The following is a 23,280-nucleotide window of genomic DNA, read 5'->3' as shown; positions in this document are numbered from 1 at the left end:
AAGCACTGCCACTCCCAGTAGAGATTAAATATTCCTTTGAACAGTTAACTTCAAGGAGCATGCAAATTACTTTGCATTCATTGCCAAATTTTTCATACATTAAAAAAATTACCTTGACAATTTCTTGAGAAATGTTCAAATCAATGAAAATTTAATATTTCCTAACATCTCTCAACAACATGGATTGACACAGTAGCTGCAACAATGAACTCAAGCATAACAACTGGGAAGATGGCACAGGACCTGGCAATGTTTTGTTCTGTGGTACATGGGGCAGCTCAGTCAGAATCAACTCCAAGACACCCAACAACAGCACCAATAAATAAATAATTCTGTAACTTTTATTTAATATATAATACGAAATTATATATTAAATATGTTATATATTTAATATATAATAAGAACACATAAACAAATATGAACTATGAAACATAATAATAAAGTATATAAGTGTGAACCTACTGCCCAACAGAAAAACATTACCAAGAGATTGTATTTGTTCTGGCCTCTCCAGTTCATTCTCCTTCCCACACCAAGGGAATATTACTGAATCATTTTAGTGGGGCTTTTTTTATTTACCAATACCTTATGTTTCATCTATATAACTTTAATCAGAATATATAATTCTTTAGTTTTACTGGCTTTGAGCTTTATTAAAATTGGCATTATACTATACACAACCTTCAATTTCCTTTCTGATCAATATTATATTTCTATAAACCATCCATATTTTCACAGTTATACTTTATATTTACTAGTATATAGTTTTCTTTTATGAGTACACCACAATTTATCTATACCTTCTATAACTAAACATTTGAAATGTTTCCTTTTTCGTCTACGGCCATACCACCCTGAATGCGCCCGATCTCGTCCGAAATGTTTCCTTTTTCATTTTCTTTCGTTTTTGTTATTAAGATCCCTTCTGTCTTGAATAATCTTGAGCCTGTCTTCTGGTATGGAAGTGTAAGAGACATTCTGGGGTCTACAGTTTAGAGTGGAATTTTGGAGTGACGACTATAAAAACTTTACAAAGTACTACACATTGTTTTCCCAAGTGGTGTTGTCACTTTTATTATAATAGGGAACACTGGCATTTACAGACTTATTCATTTTTTGCAAACTTACTTGGAGTAAAATTTTATCTCAGTGTGACCTAAACTTTTCACATTACTGACTACTAGAATCTTTTCATTTGAATATTAGCAATTTGTATTTCTACATAACATTTTGAATTTCACATAGGAAAGGAGGTTGGCTGTTCAAACTCACTAGCCAATCCACCAGAAGAAGATAAGGCATCTGCTCCCGTAAATATCTGCCGTCTTGGCAACCATATGAAGCAGTTATTTTCTGTCCTATAGGATCACTATGAGTCTAAGGAAATGCATATGTATGCATATACATATGTATACATATCCACATATTCCCCTCCAATTATTAATAAAAGCTAGAATAGTCTGCATACCTTGCTCTGCCTTTTGATTTTCCCTTACCAAGTGTCCGCACAACCACTTTAAATAGCAGAGCACAGAGAGACCCTTCACTTTCTTACAGACGCACTATTGCTCCACTGTGTGGATGCACTAGTTCATTAAGATTGTCCTCTATTCACAGACATGTTGGGTTTTTGTTCTTTCTAGGTAATTTATCTTAAAGTTCATTTTAACCCCGATGACTTCAGAAGCCACTCTTCTCATAGACTAACTTTCTCAATTGCACCACCTGTCTGTCAGTTTGTCATACTGTGGTAGCTTGTGTTTTGCTGTGATGCTGACAGTTATGTCACCGGTATGTCACATACCAGCAGGTCCACCAAAAGTGATCTTCCAGACTAAGAATGATGATGAAGGAGGAATATGCTGACCACTTGAGAGGAACCAGTCACTGAAAACCTTATGGATAGCACAGCACATTGTCAGAAGCTGAAAAACTAAAGAAAAGAAGCAGAACATGGCCAGACATCATGCCAGAAGATGAGCCCCTAAGGTAAGAAGGCGCTCAAAACAGGACTGAGGAAAAGCTGCCTTCTTGATAAAGTGGACCAGAATGACATGAATGCAACAGAGCCTGTGGGAATAAAGCTTCAGCTTTGTTTCTTCAGCTTTTGAGAAGCATGAGCTGTAAAACATCTATTCATAATTGGAACTTGGAACGTACAAAGTCTGACTCTAGGAAAATTAGAAGTCATCAAAAATTAAATGAATGGAATAAAGCCTGTGGGAATAAAGCATCAGCTTTATTTCTTCAGCTTTTGAGATTATGATGCAAGTTGAGTGCTTTTGTGCAGAAGTCTGGCTTACCGAGAGACAGGAGCCTCTGGGCATTTAATTGGGGAAGCTGGGCTTGCAGATCCACAGAAGTGGAGCTGAGTGCCTTTGGGCTGTGGTTTACTGGAGTGAGATGCCTGTAGGAACTTGATTCAGGAGCTATGGTTGCTGGTCCACAGAGCTTGAGCTGAATGAATGCCTTCGTGTTAAGGCTGACAGTGGAGTGATATGTCCCTTTGGGCATTTATTAACAGATTTGAAAGGACTTGGTGACAAGTCCTCATAAACAACTCATCCCTGAGCATTGCTCACTGGCATTCCAATATGTTGACTTCCTGAATAAACCCTTCAGTGGGGGATTTTGTCTGTTATTCCTGTGTAGCCATTATAATGAATATTGGAAACTAGAGAAGTAAACAAAGAACACTGAATTAAGACCGCTCACCTTCGTTGTCACTTGTGAGCTTTGATATGACTGTCTTTCTAGGTCTAATAGAATGCTTTCTGTCCTGATTTCTACCCGGCAAAGATCAATCTCACAAACCCTACTTTCATTTTATTTGCATTTTGCCTAGGGGGAAAATGTCTGAAGAGACTATTAATACTAGTTATTTCTAGATACTGTGGTCTTGATTTAGCTTTTTCTGTACTTTAGAGTATTTTTTGAACTTTTTTATTTTGGTTTAAAACCTACTCATTACAATTAAAAACAATAATGCCATTGGGGGGAAATTAAATACTAACCTCCCTTTCAGATGTGTCAGTCTAGCTTGCTTGAAATATATCACTTACCATCAACTTCAGTCAACTCTTTGGTCTTCTCAAATTCTGATTTAGAAAGATAAACTCCCAAATTTTGAAGACAAGTATTCAGATCTTCATAATCAAGCCTCTCATTTTTTATTTTATCAATGGTCTTAATGGCATCATGCACCACTGAAAATAAATCAATATGCTAATATTTATAAAATAAATTTAAGGAAAAACAATTAGTAATAAATAAGATGAATTTTAGTTCTAAGGCTAAAATAGCAAGAATATAAATCACTTCAGAAATGTAATATATTCCATCACTAGTCAATTGGACACCCCCTTAATGGCCACAAGGAAGAGAAGAGCCAGTCAGGGTGCAGTATAGCCCTGATGAAACACACAACTTTCCTCTAGTTCTTTAATGTCCCCCTCCCTCCACTACCATGACCCCAATTCTATCTTACAAATCTGGCTAGACAAGGAATTGCAAATCGCAGCACAGCTAAACCACAACAGATAAACCAGAACAGATAAACCCCTCAGAGCCAATAAGGGGAACAGCGATACTAGGAGGGTAAGGGGTGGGGTGGGGGATGGAGTAAGGGGGAAACGGATCAACAGATCACAATGATTGAATTATGGCTCCCATGCCAGGGGGACAGAAAGCAGAAAGGTGGGTGAAATGAGACAGCAGTCAGTGTAAGACATGGGGAAAAAAACTAATAATTTATAAATTATCAAGGGGGCATTGGGGAGGGAGGGTGGAAGAGGGACAGGAAAAATGAGGAGCTGATGCCAAGGGCTCAAGTAGAAACAAAATGTTTTTGAAAAGATGATGACAACATATATACAGATGTGTTTGACAAAATGGATATATGTATGGATTGTGATAAGAGCTATAAGAGCCCCCAATAAAATAAAATAAATATTAAAAAAAGAAATGTGATATACTAAAAGTACAACTAGAATCTTCAGTAATACTGAAAGTAAATATTTCAAAATTAATACAGTTTACAACTTTGTTATAACTGCGCCTAAGAAAGCACCAATTGAATAGCACTGAATATACATAGGAAAAATACAAAAATTCCCCCATTTAATTCTCTAACAATTAGAATTCCCTAGGAGTCCATATTTCAGTAATAGAAATCACTTTATTAAATATAATTTCTATCCATAAAATCAACTTATTAATTTTAATAAAATTGCAGAGTTGCCTAATTAGCACCAAAATCCAATTTTATAACATTTCTATCACTCTCCACATTTCCTCATGCCCAATTACAGTTTATCTCCAAACTCATCCCTAGCCAACACTTACCTGCTTTCTGACTCTATAAATTTATCTTTCCTGGACACTGGCAATAAATGAAACCATGTACTATATATTCTTTTGTGTCTAGTTTTCTTTACTATGTATATTTTTAGGTTAATTTGTGTTATAACAGGAATGTACTTTCTCATCAGTATTGCTAATTAGTATTCTATTTTATGACTATACATCATTGTGCTGATAGCCCACATTTTTTAAAAACTATTTTATTAGGGGCTCATACAACTCTTATCACAATCCATACATACATCAATTGTGTAAAGCACATTTGTACATTCATTGCCCTCATCATTCTCAAAACATTTGCTCTCCACTTAAGCCCTTGGCATCAGCTCCTCATTTTTCCCCTCCCTCCCTGCTCCCCACTCCCTCATGAACCTATGATAATTTATAAATTATTAATTTGTCATATCTTGCACTGTCTAATGTCTCCCTTCACCCACTTTTCTGTTGTCCATCCCCCAGGGAGGGGGTTATATGTAGATCCTTGTAATCGGTTCCCCCTTTCCACCCCACCCTCCCTCTACCCTCCCAGAATCACCACTCACCCCACTGGTCCTGAAGGGATCATCCGCCCTGGATTCCCTGTTTCCAGTTCCTTTTTGTACCAGTGTACATCCTCTGGTCTAGCTGGATTTGTAAGGTAGAATTGGGATCATGATAGTGGGCTGGGGGTGGGGTGGAGGGAAGCATTTAGGAACTAGAGGAAAGTTGTATTTTTCATCGTTGCTACATCGCACCTTGACTGCCTCGTCTCCTCCCCTAGACCCCTCTGCAAGGGGATCTCCAGTGGCCGACAAATGGGCTTTGGGTCTCCACTCTGCACTCCCCCTTCATTCACTAAGGTAAGATATTTTTGTTCTGATGATGCCTGATACCTGATCCCTTCCACACCTCATGATCGCACAGGCTGGTGTGCATCTTCCATGTGGGCTTTGTTGCTTCTCAGCTAGATGGCCACTTGTTTACCTTCAAGTCTTAAGACCCCAGATGGATAGCCAATATTTTAAGCCTTTCCAGTTTTAATTTAATGGATACAAATTATATCTCAATAAAAATATTCTTAAAATGTTATAAATCAAAGGTGAAGCAAAATCCATGTTTTATTCAAGCAACTTCCTTATTTAAAAAATCAGATCACCAAATCACCCACCAATTATTAATCACTGACCAAATAATTATATTTTTAATCTTATCTTTATCATTAATATCACTGTACATCTAGGTAGAACTTTTCAGCTTGTAAAATTCACATGACAATCTGTGAGATAGGCAAGTTAGCTATTTGATATAGCAAGTTAAGGAAAAATATGCTAATGACCTACAGAGCTATTAAGAATATATCCAAAAGCAAACCCATTCCTACTGAACTTAATTTTTCTCAAACTAAATGCTCTTATCAACATATTATTTTGAAACTCAATTCCCTACATACCAGCACACTTGGGGTCAAGCTGTCCCTTACCCAGGAGAGCACTCATAACGTCATCTAACGCCACCATTTCATTTTCTGTAAAATAGTTCAAATAATATGTTCTGGTATTTTTTAACAAAATAAGTTCGCATGTTATTTTAAAAAATCATTTGGTCCTTAATTCATGATTATCCTATTTCTTATTTACAGCCTAAATTCTAAGATGAATCTTTCTAAATTAGGTTGATGCATTTTATTTCAGCAATTACTGAGAGCACATGAGTGTCGAAGACTATACTGGGCACCAAGATAAAAATATCAGCCTTTTCATTGCCTATTATGTGCAAAGAATTGAGTTAGGTACTAAATCTTGTTGATCAGCAATAGGAAAAGTGACCATGGGAAGGAAACTCAAGGTGCTCATTTGTCATATCCAGATGAAAACTGTCAGTCGATATGATATCACTTAAGATACCTTGATAATACTAATCAATCTTGACAAACTCAAATAGTTCCACCTATTATGGATGCAATTGTGTTGCCTATAAATAAGTGCCAACTTGGCTGGGCCATGACTTTCATTATATATTACGTAATCATCCTCCATTTTATGATCTGCTATCATTCTTTTCTGTGTGGCAGATCCTCACCTATTCCACCTGAAGGAGCCTTGGCGATGCTGTCAGGTAAACTTTGGGCTGCTAACCATAAAGTTGGTGGTGCAAACCACCAGCCACTCTGCATGAGGCTGGCTGTCCCATAAAGGCTTACAGCCTTGGAAACTCTATGTAGGATGGCTATGATTCAGACTGAACTTGATGGCAGTTGAGTTTGTTTCTTTGTTATTATGTTGATGTGGTACAACTGGAGGAAAATATGCTAATGAAGCAGGCTGCAATCTACAGGATTAAGTTGTTATTTTGTATGCAACCCTCTTGAACTATAAAAGGGAATAAACAGTGGAGCAGAAGGACCAGTAAAGAATAGCCAGAGTAGAGCACACCCTTTCAATCCAAGGTTCTTGCACTGGGAACTTCATAGGCCCAGGAAAGACTGATGTCCATGAAATACCAGATGTGGAAAGGAAACAAGTTCTCCTGGAGCTAATAAGGAAAGGCTTCCCGTATAACTAGCACACCAAATACATCTAGCCACTAAACTATGAGTGGATAATTTTATTTGTTAAAACTATCATCCATTGTTCCAGCAGTACTGAAGCACTAAGATACCATTCCTACCCAAAGTTCCCAACTAGTCTGCTTATTTACCTATTTTCACCTATAAACCTCTATAATGTTCATGCCAATCCTGGTAGGAGGTGGAAAGGGCTCAGTAGCAGTAAACTCAACTCTTTAGTTATTTCTTTTCATTTTTAAAAAAGTCGTTCCTATTTGCTTAACTAAGAAAACGTGCTCAGCCTCTGAGAATTCACTTCTAACATCTTTGACGTGTCATTAACTATCTAGATGCTAAGTGCCCACCTGGATTAAGTATCACCAACCTGAAATTCTCCTACTATTGAAACCTCCAATTGTTCCTCCTTAGATTCCTGAGCTATTTGCTTAGAGATTTTTATACTCCTTGATAAATGTGGTCTTACTGCCTGAATCTTGATTAATGTGGTCTCTCTACAACTGAATCCGCTTCCCAAGAGTCAATCCCATACCAGAAGCACATCTACGACTAGAGATAAAGAAGCTTTCTGAAATGTGAAAGACCTAGCTCCTTTTCATGTTTATATCAATTCTTTCTAAAGTTTATTTAGAATAACCCATTCTGGGATTACAACAGAGGGTTCTGGATAGAACAAGAAAAAAATGTAGAGCAAATCATCAGACTCACAAAAAAGACCCAGCTTATCCCAAGACAAAATTCCAAGGGTTGGAAAGGAGGAGGCATAGAAACAAGAAACACAGGGAGCACGGGGATACGTGATGTTACATTGTGGGGACTGCAAATAATGACAGGACATAAGCTATATAGGAAATGTTGAATGAAAAATTGATCTGCTCTACACATTTTCACCTAATTCACAATTTAAAAAAAAAAATTATGGGGGAAAAGGCTAGATATACTGGTCTGTCAGAAGCTGAAAGAACCCCCCAAGACCAAGACCCTCAAGCATCCTTCTGTCCAGAACTGAAGCCATTTCCAGAGATTACCTTTCAGACAAACAATAGACAGGCTCATTAAACAAGGTGTCCCTCAGAACAATCAACTATACAAGATCAAACAGACAGTATTTGCCCAAAAGCAAAAATGAGAAGGCAGGAAGAGGTAGGAAATCCTGATGTGGAGGGAAATAGAGAACTGAACAGAAATCATGAAGAATGCCCCCAATGTCATGAACACTTTCTGTACAAACTATCAAATGGGAAACTAATTTGTTTTGCAAACTTTTACCTAAAGCATAATTTAAAATTTTTTTAATAAAAAGGTAAAAAGAATGGCCCATTCTGCCCCATTCTAGAGAACTTATAGCAATATTTGATAAAGATACCTTTCTCCAAAACACTACTATATGTCAAACCATTTCTAGTAGAGTCTGGCACAATCTTCTGCAACTCTTTCTCTGATAAAGCAATTCCTACTGAAGGTGAAATGGCCTGGAGTTCGTCTACAGCAATATAACTTTCTTTGAGTTTAGGCAGAGTTTCACCAACATTTTCTAAACCTGGAAAATGTGGAGGAGGAGTAAGGAACAAAATTAGCGTATCCAAAGCAATAACTTATAAGTAAAATCATAAGCAATAAAAGAGCAAGTTTTATCTACTTATTACTACTTTATGGAAGGACAACTTTCCTCTCCACACCTCTGTTGTTTTACATTTTAACCATTCTTTTATAACTCAGACCCCAAATTATCTTGAAATTTCAAAAGTTTCTACAGATTTTTTAAAGAGTCTGTTCTTTTGGTTCAGCCAGTGCTGTTTTCTTATAATTAGAATATAATGAATGAGTCCAAAATAGCAAAACACCAATGTGTTTATTTAAATTTCAGGATTCTAAGTAAACACATTAGAGATTTTCCCCTTTCCCTTCACACTACCATACTTTCAGATCACAACCTTCAAAAACATAAAACCTTGGAATCAGATCAACATGAACATCATGAGTCTCCTGATGTGATGCACTGAGAAGCCAAAATATCCTTCCTATGGTATTTTGGCAACCAATTCATTCAATAAGAAATTTCAGAAAAGCACAGAATGAAAGATGTGTTATACAAAATATCTTGTCAATCCACGTCAAAGGTGTCAAGGTCATGAAAAAAATAAGGAGCCATCCAGATTGAAGTAGACTAAGAACACATGAAATCTAAATGTAATGTGTCCTCTCTGATTGGATCCTGGACCACAAAAGAGCATCTTTGGTACACTAGAAAAAATGGTAAGGTCTATGGCAATAGAAGATCTTAATATTATGGCAAACAAGATGAAGCGTACATGGGAATTTTACTAAAAATCATTTTTATAACTCTTAACTATAAAACTGGTTTTAAATGAAAAGTTAAACTTTTGATATTTCATTCTGGAAGCCATCAGATGTCATAGCTGCCTACTTACCATCAAATTATTTGGGGAAGTTATATCGGATGATGTATTTCACATTTCTCCATCTCCAGAATATTAAGTATGGAAGTGGTAAGTAGCTTTAGCAAAGATTTCAGGAAGGGGGTTTTAATTGGGCACCTCTGTGAACTAAGTAACACAGAAATCAGGGAGAGGTTGCCACATATATTTGGTGAGAAACCATTGCACCTCTTTGAAAAAGATTATAAAACTTTGGTGGCCTGTCATGAGTAATATTAATTATTTTGCCTTAATTTTCCCACATCCATTTTAATTTCCTACATCCTTGGCTAAATAAACAGATTTCCAAAGAAAAGAGTACTTTCTAGGAAACTTCCATGACTCCAATTAAATAAATTTTTCAAAGTCTCCCCCACCACCTTTGCCCCATAAACTACGGAATTCTTTATCTTCTGGAAAGAAACTACCATTAGAACCACGATATTGTATCCATTTTATATATATCATATGCAGTGCTTATGCAAACTACTGACGATTGAAATCCTTAAAAGCACCCAGTGAGCAATTTATTCTGTTCATTTTCTGTATCATTCAAGAATCCAATGCCCTAGATTCTGACTTCCATATATGATACTGACCGAGAGTATCAGCTGCAGTTTTCTCCTTAGATGAAATCTGCTTTAGTGGACTGGAATACCTCCTCACACTCGGCTTCTTTAATTTTGGAGTACTAGAAATGTCACTTTTATCCAGAGACTTTCTGAAGCTTGAAATGCTCTTTAAGGTTTGTGGTTTAGACTTTAAGTCACAGATTTCAGCCTTGTCTGGATGTTTTTTGAGGCTTATGCCCTCCTTTGAAATAGATGGCTGCAATCCTACAACACTGGTATCAACTCCATCCAGGCCTTTTTTTATCTGCCAAGTATTTCTTAGACTTTTAAAATCAATCTTATCATTATCGTCCATACTTTTGCTGTGATGTTGGATAGTTTTTCTATTTAACTTTTGGTTTAATGATGTTTCAGATTGTCTAGAAGAGAAACTGCCTGTCTTCTTAAATTGTTGAGAGTGTCGAGGTGCCTTTAACATTTTTTTATTTAAAGAAGTTTCTTCCAGTTCTGGTTCTTCTATAATTGCTAAGTAAGGGAAACATATTCAATTATTTCATTTATTTGTACAACTTGTACTATTTTTCAAAATTAGGTCATTGTAAAAGCTATAAAAGAGATTACCAGTTAAGCACATAGAACAAAGTTATTAAGCTGGAAAATCTAACAGCTGATGACCATAAGATTGAACTAATAACTAGGTTAAATATAACTGTTAATTTAATAAAGTTAAATACTCTCACTTTCAACATTTCTGATTTGGGCCAAGATACAATAGTAGGAATCGTATTTATCCTCCAGTCTTAGCTAAATTTTAGACAAAATATATGAAAAATAATGGGTTTCAAATACTGGACAATTGTCAGCACCAGATAGGAATTATTTAAAGAAGAAAACATACCAAATGAATACTTAACCTCAGCATTATTAATATTTTGGACCAGATAATTATTTGTTAAAGGGGAAGTTTTGTACATTGTAGATTTTCCCACGTTTAGCAATGGGCCTAGCCTCTACTCACTTGATATCTATAATATCACACATTAACATCACCACTAAAAAATAAAAATGCCTCTAGACATTGCCAACTGTCTCTGAAAGGATGAGAGGGAAGGCAGATTGTCTCTGATTGAGAACTACTGTCCCATTATAATGAAATCATAGTCAGTAAGCTTTGTCAGTAGTCTTAGAGTTTCTAGAATACATTTTTATTAATCAAGAACAGATAACCAGATAAGCACATAACTAAGAAATGCTTCTAAAATGAAAAATATAGAAAAGTAATTTAGAATTCTACCTTGCAGGCCTGGATAGGACAGAGGCTGTACACTGGTACATATGAGGGCTGGAGGTACAGGGAATCAGGGTGGATGATACCTTCAGGACCAAGGGTGTGAGGGACGATGCTGGGAGAGTGGAGGGTGAGTGGGTTGGAAAGGGGGAACTGATTACAAGGATCCACATGTTACCTCTTCCCTGGGAGAGGGACAGCAGAGAAGGGGGGGGGAGACTCCGGATAGGGCAAGATATGACAAAATAATGATGTATAAATTACCAAGGGCACATGAGGGAGGGGAGAAAGGGGAGGGAGGGGAAAAAAAAAAGAGGACCTGATGCAAGGGGCTTAAGTGGAGAGCAAATGCCTTGAGAATGATTGGGGCAGGGAATGTATGGATGTGCTTTATACAATTGATGTATGTATATGTATGGATTGTGATAAGAGTTGTATGAGTCCCTAATAAAATGTAAAAAGAGAAAAGAGGAGAAAAAATGATTAGGGCAAAGAATGTACAGATGTGCTTTATACAATTGATGTATGTATATGTATGAACTGTGATAAGAATTGTATGAGCCCCAATAAATTGTTAAAAAAAAAAGAAAGAAAGAAAGATGACTGGAGAAGAATTAAAAAATATACACATAGAAAAGTAATTTAGGAGGGGGGAAAGCACACAAGAAGGGGGAAAATGTTAAGCATTATCATGGTTCTCAGTGTCAGTCGATCTAAACCACAAGGGCACTATGTACAACAGAATGTGCCAGCTTCACAGTTTCTGCTGGTTGAGTCCATTGCTGCAGCAACTGTATCAGTTCACCTCATTGAAGGTCTCCCTATTTTTCACTGACCCTCTCTACCAAGCATGAGATCATTCTCCAGGGACTGGACCCTCCTGATAAGTCCACAGTACTTTCAACATTCTTCAACACCGTAATTCAAGTGCATCAATTATTCTCCAGTCTTTCTTAGTCACTGTTCATCTTTTACATGAATATGAGGTGAATGAAAGTGCCATGGCTTATGCCAGGTGCATCTTCGTCCTCAATGTGTTTTCTTTGCTTTTTACACTTTAAAGAGGTCTTGCACAATAGACTTGCCCAGTGGAATAAGTCACTTGGTTTCTTGATTGCAGCTTCCATGAGCCTTGATTGTGGATCCAAGTAAAATGAAATACTTGACAACTTCAATCTTTTCTCCATTTATCATGATGTTGTCTATTGGTTACAATTGTGAGGATTTTCCTTTACATTGAATTGTTTGTAATCCATACTGAAGACTGTAGTCTTTGAGCTTCATCAAACGTGCTGAAAGTTATCTTCAATGTCAGCAACAAGGTTGTGTCATCTGAGAATCACAGGTTGTTAATGAACCTTCCTCCACTTCTGATGTTGCATTCTTTTCACAGAGTACAGGTTTCTGATTATTTGCTTAGCGTGTATACTGAATAAATGTAGTGAGAGACCATAATCCTGATGCACACCTTCCTTGATTTTAAACCATGTAATATCTCCCTTTTCTGTTCAAAGGGCTGTCTCTTGGTCAATGAACAGATTCCACATGAACACAATTAGATGTTTGAAATTTTCATTCTTCTCAATGTTATCCATTGTTTGTTATGATCCACACAGTTGAATATTTTTGCAAACTCTGGCATACTTGTATGTCTTTTTAATGTTTTCAACCAAGATTTTTCTAATGTAAGCAATAATCATCCCCCCTCTAAATCTGACGTGAATTTCTGACAGGTCTTTGTCAATGTACTGGTGCAACTGTTAAGTATATTCAGCAAAATGTTGCTTGTGTGTGACATTAACAATATTATCTTATAATTTCTACAATCTGTTGGGCCACCTTTCTTTGTAATAGGCACAAATATGGATCTCTTCCAGTCAGTTGGCCAAGTAGCTATCTTCCATATTTTTTATGGATTTTATTGTTCCTTTAATTGGCTTGTTCCCCTACCTAACACCGGAATTTTATCATCTTTCCATGCCAGTAATGAAATGGTAGCAAAGCTAACGGGAGTAAGCTGCTTCAAGAGGACTAACATAGCTTACTTTAAGCAGCAAAATATCAATATACACCTAGAAAGCACAACGGGTTAGCCACTACAAATTTAAATGGAACTTTAACAATGTGGGAAAAGCCAAGGTGTGGTAAAGATGAGCTGAGGTTCTGTGCATCAGTTATGGGTTCCTGGTGCTTCAGCTCTCAGCCACTGGCTGAATCTTTTTACATGGGAAACAATTTTCGCTAATACCAAGTAGAGACATGAAAGAAAGCACTCGGTGGCCAGGACTGCACAGGAACCAAGGGCAGGCGAACACTAAACACTGCTGAGAGCATCCACTCTGGGAAGGACTTCACCTTCCAGGAGCTCCAGACTAGCACCACCCCCAGTGCTCACGCAGCTGACTTTGTCCTCAGTGTTCCATTTGGCGCAGCAAGTGGCAGTGTCTCCACCACCTATGATGGTGATGCAGCCCCTGGAAGTGGCTTTGATCACCTCATCCATGAGAGCTTTGGTTCCCCGGACAAAAGCTTCCCATTCAAATGCCCCCACCGGTCCATTCCACACAATCTGCTTAGCCCGACCAATAGCCTCAGCAGACATCTTGCTGCTCTCAGGAGCACAATCCAAGCCCATCCATCCAGCAGGTATGCCGGAGGCCACAGTGGCTTGGCCAGTCTTGGCATTCTCATCAAGCTTGTCAGTAGTGGCAAAGTCAACAGGTAAGGTAATCTTCACACCAGTCTTCTCCGCAGTGGACATTAGGTCCTTGACAATCTTTGCTTGGCACAAACTAGTGCTTCATCAGTATGATCACTTCCTGGATCCTTGTTTTTCACCAATGCCTTGAGTATAGCTTGGACTTCTACCTTTAAAAGTATTGTTTCTTGATTATATGCTACCTCTTGAAACAGTCAACCACTTCTTTTTGGTGCTATGACTCTGTATTCCTTCTAGCTTCTTTTGATGCTTCTTGTATCATTCAATATTTTGCCCACACAATCCTTCATATGGTAAACCTAGGCTTTTCGTTTGTTTGTTTGTTTCTGACCTTTCAGTCTGAGATACGCTGAATGCGGCTGTCCTTCTGATGTTCTAGGTCTAGGTCTTTGCACTTTTCATGCTAGCATTTTATTTTATGTTCTTGAGCTGCCTTTTGAAATCTTCTGTTCAGCTCTTTTACATCACCATTTCCTCCATTATCTTTAGCTACTCTATGTTCAAGAACAAGTTTCAGAGTCTCTTCTCACATTCATTTTTGTCTTTTCTTTCTTGTATGTCTTTTTAATTACCTTTTGCATTCTTCATGTACGATGTTCTTAATATCATCCCAAAACTAATCTGATATTTGGTCACTGGTGTTCAATATATCAAATATATTCTTAAGACGGTCTCTAAATGAAGGTGGGATATTCTCAAGCTCCTGTCTTTGTGGTCATGGACTTGTTTTAATTTTCTTCAGCGTCAACCTCATTTCCATCACTAAGGTGATATTTTCAAACTACTGATCCTTCTTTTTTGTTTTCAACTTTTTCATGCCAATCACTAGTAATTATCAATGCCTCTTGATTGAAAGTTTTGGAAGATATTAATTACACACATAAAACAATATAAAACTTGTCAATGAAATAAGAGGAAGATTTTAAAATAAAACAATATTCAGAGAATAAACAAAAGGTTTTGATCATCTAAAAAGTTGCAGAAAAAAGGTATATCAAGGTAAAGCATCATGAGACTTTGGAACACTTGCCAAGTAAGACATGCTATTCTCATGGAATCCAGATTTTTCTATATTTATGGAGCTGTATGAATCCCAAAACTATTTCCCTAAGATCATCTTTAAACCATCAACTAAAAATAACCCCTACAGTTTTCTTAAAACCAAACAATACTTTAGCTTAACTAGCAAAGAGTGTGTACTTTGAGCATTATGCCTTGTTAAAGATCTATCTATGTGAGATCAAATTGGCAATAAAACTGGAAAGATTAAACTGGAACCTTAAAGGTGAGTGAACGTTAATAGGAGAACAACTCAAGAAAGGAGGAGTGTAATAAATGGCACTGAAACACACAAGGAGAAAATTGTTTAGTTGGTGTACGAGCTGTTCTTCCGTGTAAACTTTCAATTATAAAAAATTAAATTATTTTAAAATAGCAATATAAACATCTTGTTTGGAGTTGTAAAGAAAATATCAAGAAACCAGCTTAAACATTAGCCTCACAGAGAAGCTGGAAGGAGGCACAGGAAAGAGGCTAATTTGAAGGGGCAGAAGCGGTGCAAGGGGTTATATTTATCAAGCTTAAATTTTTTTTAATTCACTGAAATCTTTATAGGAGCAAAAGGCCTCATCTTTCTCCCATGGAGTGGCTGGTGGTTTTGAACTGCTGACCTTGAGGTTGGCAGCCCAATGCATTACCCACTACACCACCTGGGCTCCTAATGAGTTTCATATCACCATATAATTCTTAAAATTGAGCATATGAATAACTTTTTAACAAATTATATTTGGGCAAATCACAGAAACAGTAAGGAGTAATATAATGTGCAGTAAGAACAAATAAAAGCAAGCTAAATAACAAATGATAGCTAAAAACATACTAAAAACTTTAAAGGGAAAATATCAGGATGACAGAATAACCCACAAGTGTCAAATTAAACATTACTTTCAATATATTAATATTTAATATATTTTAACATATTGGATTGGTATATCACTATACAATAAAATGTTAATAAAATATATATTGTAATATGAGGAGCTCTGGAGGCATAGTGGTTAAGCATTGGACTGCAATCCACAAAGTTAGCAGTTCAAAATGGCCAGTCACTCTGCAGGAGAAAGATGGGGCTTTCTACTCCCATAAGCAGTTCTCAGAACAGTTTGCCTTGTCCTAAAGGGGCACTGTCCATCAGCATCGACTGGATGGCAGTGAGAAATATAGTCAGAGAAAGATAAAATTGGCAATGAGATCATCATTGTATATGCCAAAACCACAGCTAGTGCCATCGAGGCAATGTGACTCATAGTGACCCTACTGGACAGAGTTGAACTACCAAATGGGATGGCCAAATCTGTAAATCTCTACAGACGCCGACTGCCCCATCTTTCTCTCACAGTGTCTCACAGGTTCATATTGCAGAACTTTCAGTTACCAGCTGAAGATATACTATTACATTGTATATAATCAAACTTAATTAGGTGTCTTTAGGGTAGAACATTAAATTTTTATCTCTCTAATTTAAGAACTTTGGTAAAGAGTTCTGAGAAAGCTTTCATGAAAATCAAGAAATAAAATTTATAAGTGTATCTTTATATTTAATGGCAACTTATTTATAAACAAAACTTGCTAGAGTAACAAGGGTTCGCTTACAAATATCCTCATACTGTCCTTGTAATTCTTCCAAAGCAAATATAACATTCCCAATATCTACCATGTTGTTACCTAGAATAGAAAGAATAAATTCAAATACTGCATTTACTTTTGAAAACATTCTATGTTCATAGAAAAATAATGCAGAAATGTGGGGAAGAATGAAAAGAGGTCCAGCTTTCATGGGTCTTGAATGATATCTCCAATCGTGAATTAATAACCCTGTACATATAAAAACATAAGGCTAAGACCACATTTTCATCTCCTTAATGAAAAGGTTTCCTATCAAACAAAAATTGGTTTCATTTTAAACCTCAAAAGTAGATTGCCAGGATATTTTATTCCATTGACCCCTATGAAAACTCTACTAATGGGTAGGGTGGGTGCTTCTCACACTAGATTTACACTATGTAGTCTTGTATTGTCTTCATTATTCGATTATGAGCTCCTCGAAGAAAAACGATATGCCTTTCCTTTGTTTCTTCAATGACTAGCAATATAAACTACTGAAGGTCATAAAGAATAAAATATTATCTACACTATGAATAGCAGGTAAACTTTCACTTAGCACCTAGGTGCCCAACACTCTCAGAATCGTAACTTCCTACCATTCCCCTGTCTGAAATCATTTTTCCCCACAAATTAAAAACCAAACCTTGCTATCAAGTTGAGTCTGATTCACCGTGACTCCTATATAGAATTTCCAAGACTATAAACTTTTATTGCAGACAGATTCATCTTTCTCCTTCATAGTGCTGTAGGTTTGAACCATGTTGAACCACCGACCTTCAGCCCAATACTTCATCCAAATGAGGATGGGTTCAGATATGACCTTGAACAATGTCATTCTGAGAGTATAGCTGTAGATAAAGCATTTTCTATAGCTCTTATTTCCAAGGTTTAAAAGACTGTGAGTTGATTTAATATCTATTCATAAGCTATCAACTGTTCAAGATTTTATGTATAGTTTATATGTAAAGCTAAAGACTGATAAAAAGGCAGGTTTTTTTAAGTGCCTCTGAGTTAAAAGTAGTATAAATTTATAATCAGAGCTGTACAATAAATCTGAGAATTCAAGAAATTTAAGTATCTTCACTTGTGGAGTAAGTGCTCCTGACAATACAAAAGCTACATCACTACAAAGACAAGCAGTGTCCATTAGATTTTAAGAACAAATTACCCCAAAAAATTGTTTAGAAATGTGTCATATTTGTCTACATTCTTTCTGTAGATACCAGGAAACAGTGCTAATGGCAAAAGATGAGGATTCAGAGAGAAAATAAGCAAAATTTATATGCTATGATATAATATAAAATTCAAATTACTTACTGTCAGGATGAATATAGTCTATCACCTCCTGAACAGTCTCAAGGGCTACAAAGATACCCATATTATTCAAAACAGAAATCACTTCATCAGTTGCAACTTTACCATCTTTTATCCTAGAGAATATTTTCAAGGCATCCTGGAATGCTGAAAAATCAATTAACAAAGAAGTAATTTTAATGCAACAATCAATAGCTTCTCTTAGAGGAGCTGATTTTGCATCAATAACCTACTATATAGAAAAATAACCTTATTTGGCTTAGCATTTCTAAAAATATAATTACAGGTAGGCAATTTGTTCAAATACATCCATATTTCTAGTATATAACTAATTTTTTATTATTACTATTATATTACTTCACTTATGATAACACTAAAAAAATCACTGCATCAAGTCAATTCTCACTGTGACCCTACATAAGGTTTTTCTGAGACTGTAAATCTTTAGGACAGCAAACAGCTTCCTCTTTCTACTGTGGAGCAGCTGGTGGGTTTTAAGTACCCATCGTATGTTAGCAACCAAATGCTTAATCCACAGTACCACTAATAAAATAGCTGATATTTATTGAGCATTAACTATGTCCAAACATACAATATGGGTTATCTTTCAGTCATCGTGTAAGTCTTTTGTCAGAAAAGCCAAGAAAACAAAAAAAGAACTAAAAGAAACCACATATCACAGAAATTAATCAAAATACCTATAGGAAAACTCACTGCCATCGAGGCAATTCCAAGTCATAGCAACCCTGTAGGTTCCAATACTGTAAATCTTTATAAGAGTAGAAAACCTCTTATTTTCCCCCAAGGAATGGCCAGTAGTTCAAACTGCTGATCTTACGATTAGCAGTCAAACACATAACTACTACATCACCAGGTTTCCTGCCTATGGGATATAAGGGATCAAACATAATACCTGTATAATTCATTTCTACATATGGTAGGCCATCTATTCTTAATTCTAAGAAAACACATTCTAAAAGTATGCAACCCCAAGGGCTGATCCTACATATGTTATCTTGCTTAACTCCGTTCACGGACACAGATCTTCTCAAACTGTTGGAACCACTATTTCTATCATTAACATGAACAGCGCTTTCAAACACTTTCTTTTATGTGTCGTGTTATTCTTTTATGTGTCAAAGTTATTAGGGGAGATATAAGTTTGTTTCTGCAGTTTTTAGGGAGAAATAGAGATTTCAGATACAGTGAAGAAAGTACTGTAAGGAATAAAGAGCCAAAGGAGATGTGACACATTTAAAGGAGATTTTTTTAAAATAATAATAAACATGAACAAACACTTGGAAATAATTAAACTGTCATGGGTAGAGATTTATAATTAACTGGAGCATTAAAGGAGCAATGTACAAAGTTATGAAGAGGTGAGACTCAAGCATAAGAATTTGGATTAAATGTATTTATTATTAAGAAAAGCATCTAATTCTTGATCAGGAAAGCAACATAACAAAAGCATGCTTTAAAAGACTGAGTCTAGCAGTTGTACACAGGGAGCAGGGGTTCGAGATAGATAATTATGATGATGTGGCAGTGGCCCAGGTTTTCAATACATCTTATGAAATAGCTCATCTCTGATTTTTCCTCAACCTAAAATACTGGGGACATGGGGTAAAGCTAAGAAACACAATTCATATCTACGTGCCATTAAAAATTAGTTACTACCACAAACATTCTCTTCTATACTTTTTAAGAATAGTCATTTTACCTGGATCCTGAGAGACCAAATAAGAAACATCATTCACAGCCTTAAGGAAATGTGAAAAATTCAGAAATCCATTGCCTATAAGAACAATTCAGAATCAGAAAGGAAAATAACTACAAGTGTATGCTTATTATCAGCAAACTCGCTAAGAACATCAGTTAATTCTATTTGTAATTTACAAAGTTGTAATTTTCTATCTACAAATACAAGTAAGCTTAACGAATGGCATTACAATAACATAGTCTATGCACAAGAGCACTCAATATTAACATTATAGGTGAAATTTTAAAAGAAAAATGTAAATTAAAACCATAAAGAGAAACCATTTCACATCTATTAGAATGACTACAATTTTAAATAGCTATGTTAAGTGTTTGCAAGGGTGTGTAGCACCCCGCTGCCATAGAGCCAATTCTGACCCAGAGTGACCCCATATAAGATTTCTGAAGCTGTAAACCTTTTTGGGGGCAGACAGCTTCATCTTCCTCCATGGAGCAGCTGGTAAGTTTGAACTGCCCACCTTGCAGTGAGCATTCCAACACCTAACCAACAGTGCCATCAGGGTTCCATGTAGCAAACAGAACTCTCAGATACTGTAAAATGATACAGTGGTACAGCTTAGCAGTTAAAAAAATCAAACATATATCTAGGAAATGATGCAACAATTCCAGATTATTTATCCCAGAAAATGAAAGAATATGTCCACACAAAGATGTGCATATGAATATTTACACCAGCATTATTATTATAGTCACAGACTAGACACAACACAACCCAGATAACGATCAATTAATGAATGAATAAACAAATTACAGTCTATCTATATCATGGAATACTATTCACCAATAAAAAGAAATAAATTACTGATAAATGCAAAAGATTGATTAATCTCACCATATTAAACAGTGAGACAAAGCAGACCAAAAACTACTACACACTACACAATGTCATTTATGTAAAATTCTAGAAAAACCAAACTAATCCAACGTGACAGCAGATCACTATTTACCTAGGGTTGGGGTGAGGTGGACATGGAGAGAGAAGAGGGTTTACAAAGGAGTGTGAGGAAACTTGGAGTGATGGATGTGTTCACTATCTTGATTCACAGGTGTATGAGTGTAGACATAGGTTTCACGGGTGAATATAAATATCAAAATTAATCAAACTACACACTTCAAATATGCAGTTAACTAAGTATCAATTATGTCAATAAACTCATTGCAACCCTCTAAGAGAGAATAGAATCCTGTGGAATTCTAAAGCTGCAAATCTTCGTGGAAGTAGAAAGCTCATCTTTCTCCTGAAGGCTGGTGGTTTTGAACTGCTGATCTTGCAGTTAGCAGCCCAACGCTTCTCCATAAAAATAATTTTGAGTTTTTTATGTCAATAAAACCGTAAAAACATACCAAAGGGTTTTTATACAGCAGTATATCAGAAAACTGTATTTTGCTCCATTTCTTGACAAAAATTCTTGAAAAATGAATTAATTCATGGTTCAGATTCTGACAAAAAATCACAATTTTAACAGCTATAAATGCTTTTCAGAATTTTTGAAAAATTAATTGATTAATGTCAATATGAAGCAATGAATCATAACATATAAAAATTATTTCTTCATAAAACCAGCTGTCTTGCCAAAATGGTTGCACATTATAGAAAAATTTTTCTTCAAATGAAAGCTTTGTTCTTAAAACATCTCTTTTTAAAAACTTGACACTATTTTGAAAATGCAACTGACCTATGAAATTTATAAATGGAGTTTATAAAATATGACTCTTTGATGTAACAGTTTGTAAGAGTTAGGCTATACTGGGAGACATCAGTAATTTTACTCACTTTTGTGTTGCAGAGAAATGGCACAGCTTAAAAATAGAAATTTTTGATGTTGTCATTGCATTCATAACAACTTGATAGGCAAACAAATAGGAGTTGACTGGACTAGTACAGATTAGTACTTTCTTCTAATTACATGTGAAAGTGAAATAGGCTCCTGCATTTTCTAATCCCTCCTTTAAAATGTCTAGAGTTCTGTAATGGATTGAAACATTTTATGGAAATTTTCTTACTCAAATCCAAGCTACACACTCATTTCCAGGGCACATAAATATGATTCTCCAATCATATGTGTGGCCTCCATCCCTGGTAAACAGTCTTATAGGGTTGCTTCAGAACAATCTCTGGTCAAGAAAATCTACCTTCAGAAAAACCCCTGCCTTTGATAATCAGGACCTAAAAAAAAAAAAAACCCTCACACTTTGTCATGTTTTTTCAAGATAGATAAGAAAGAACGTCTTTATCCTCAAGCTTAAGGAAATGTCTTTAAAGGGCATTCTAGATTTTGTATCCCATTATATCCAGAAATGAAAATAAAACCCAAATAAAATCACATTTTGATGTATTTTTTCTGGGACACTTTTCAACTTAAGTTAGGCCAAATTATATAAAGACAGATGTCTATAATCACAGTAGCAGGGTGTTCTGAATCCCTGCCAAGAACCAAATGTTCAATTGGGAATAAAGTACTGACAAAATTATGTGAGTGAAGTGCACCTAACCTAGGCCTATAAACAACTTAGCAATACATTTCAGCCTTTACTTTTGGGAGGAATAACAATATTCTAAAAACATAATTTGATGTGAATCATTTTCCCTGTGGCCAATTTTCAGAGTTATAAGAAAGAAAGCAAAGGGAAAAAGTTGCAGTGAAAGGAGCCACTTTAAATTCTACCTAAAAACAACCTTGGAATAACTAAAGGAAATAGTTTGTAATTGCCTTTAAATTCAGAACCAGTCGTTGCTTTGGGACTACAATTGCACAGACCGAGGTTTTTCTTGGGTGTAAGGTGAGAATTGTACAGAACATATCACAGTTTGAAAGGAGTTCTGACAGCACAGTGGGTTACACGTGGAGTGTGTACCATAAGCTCCGCAGTTTAAGCCTGCCAGTCGTTCTGGGGGAGAAAGATGGTTGTCTACTCCTGTGAATACTTAAAGTCTCAGAAGCCCAAAGGGGCAGTCCTGCTCTGTCCTGTAGGGCTGCCAAGGGTCACAATTGACCTTATCATTGGCAGTGGGTTTTGGGGGTTATCAAAGTTTAATAACTGCACATCCTCTGACACAGTATTTTCATATCTCAAAATCTATCCTACAGAAATACTTGTATAAGAGTTGAAGTATAATATTGTTCTTTGTAGCATACTTTACAGTAGCAAAATTTTTAGAGACAACTTCACCATTAAACAACATGAGAGTAGTTAAAAATCATTATCTGCATATGTGCTTTCCTATCTTTATACTCACATATATACATGCAGGTCAGGAAAGATATTTTATCAAACTATTACCAATGTTTACTACTAAGGATTATAGTGAAAGATGGGGTAAAGAGACCGTTTTTATTTTTTTTAATGTACAAACATTTATTAACTGAAAACACTAAACTACATAGACAAAAAAACAATAAAAAAGTTCTGTAGACAAAATAATACCAGGACACAACTCTGTCATTTAACTTTTCCTTGACTTACATTTATTACCATGATGTTCAAGGTATGTTTAACATTATTTTAAATGTAAAAAGAAATGAGCAAAACTTTAAATGTTACCTAAATTGGCTGTACAGCTTTAGACCAGACTCACCTTTTTATTCCTCAATTACCCCCAC

The 23,280-nt window shown here is 36.0% G+C and overlaps 1 protein-coding gene across 1 annotated transcript in view; it reads right to left on the bottom strand.

Annotated features, from left to right (window-relative positions):
• EFCAB13 (EF-hand calcium binding domain 13) overlaps window positions 1-23,280 on the bottom strand; it is a 140,387-nt gene that overhangs the window by 88,778 nt on the left and 28,329 nt on the right. Inside the window, exons 7-12 of the mRNA XM_075559676.1 lie at window positions 17,903-18,046; window positions 16,574-16,645; window positions 9,942-10,439; window positions 8,301-8,438; window positions 5,792-5,866; window positions 3,063-3,206 (exon numbers count right to left, since the gene is read on the bottom strand). Of these exons, the coding sequence (XP_075415791.1) occupies window positions 3,063-3,206; window positions 5,792-5,866; window positions 8,301-8,438; window positions 9,942-10,439; window positions 16,574-16,645; window positions 17,903-18,046 (1,071 nt within the window). The remainder of the gene's footprint in view (window positions 1-3,062; window positions 3,207-5,791; window positions 5,867-8,300; window positions 8,439-9,941; window positions 10,440-16,573; window positions 16,646-17,902; window positions 18,047-23,280) is intronic.

Source organism: Tenrec ecaudatus, chromosome 10 (genome assembly GCF_050624435.1).
Source record: "Tenrec ecaudatus isolate mTenEca1 chromosome 10, mTenEca1.hap1, whole genome shotgun sequence".
Classification (NCBI taxonomy): Eukaryota; Metazoa; Chordata; class Mammalia; order Afrosoricida; family Tenrecidae; genus Tenrec; species Tenrec ecaudatus.
This window is presented reverse-complemented; position numbering and strand designations above follow the sequence as displayed.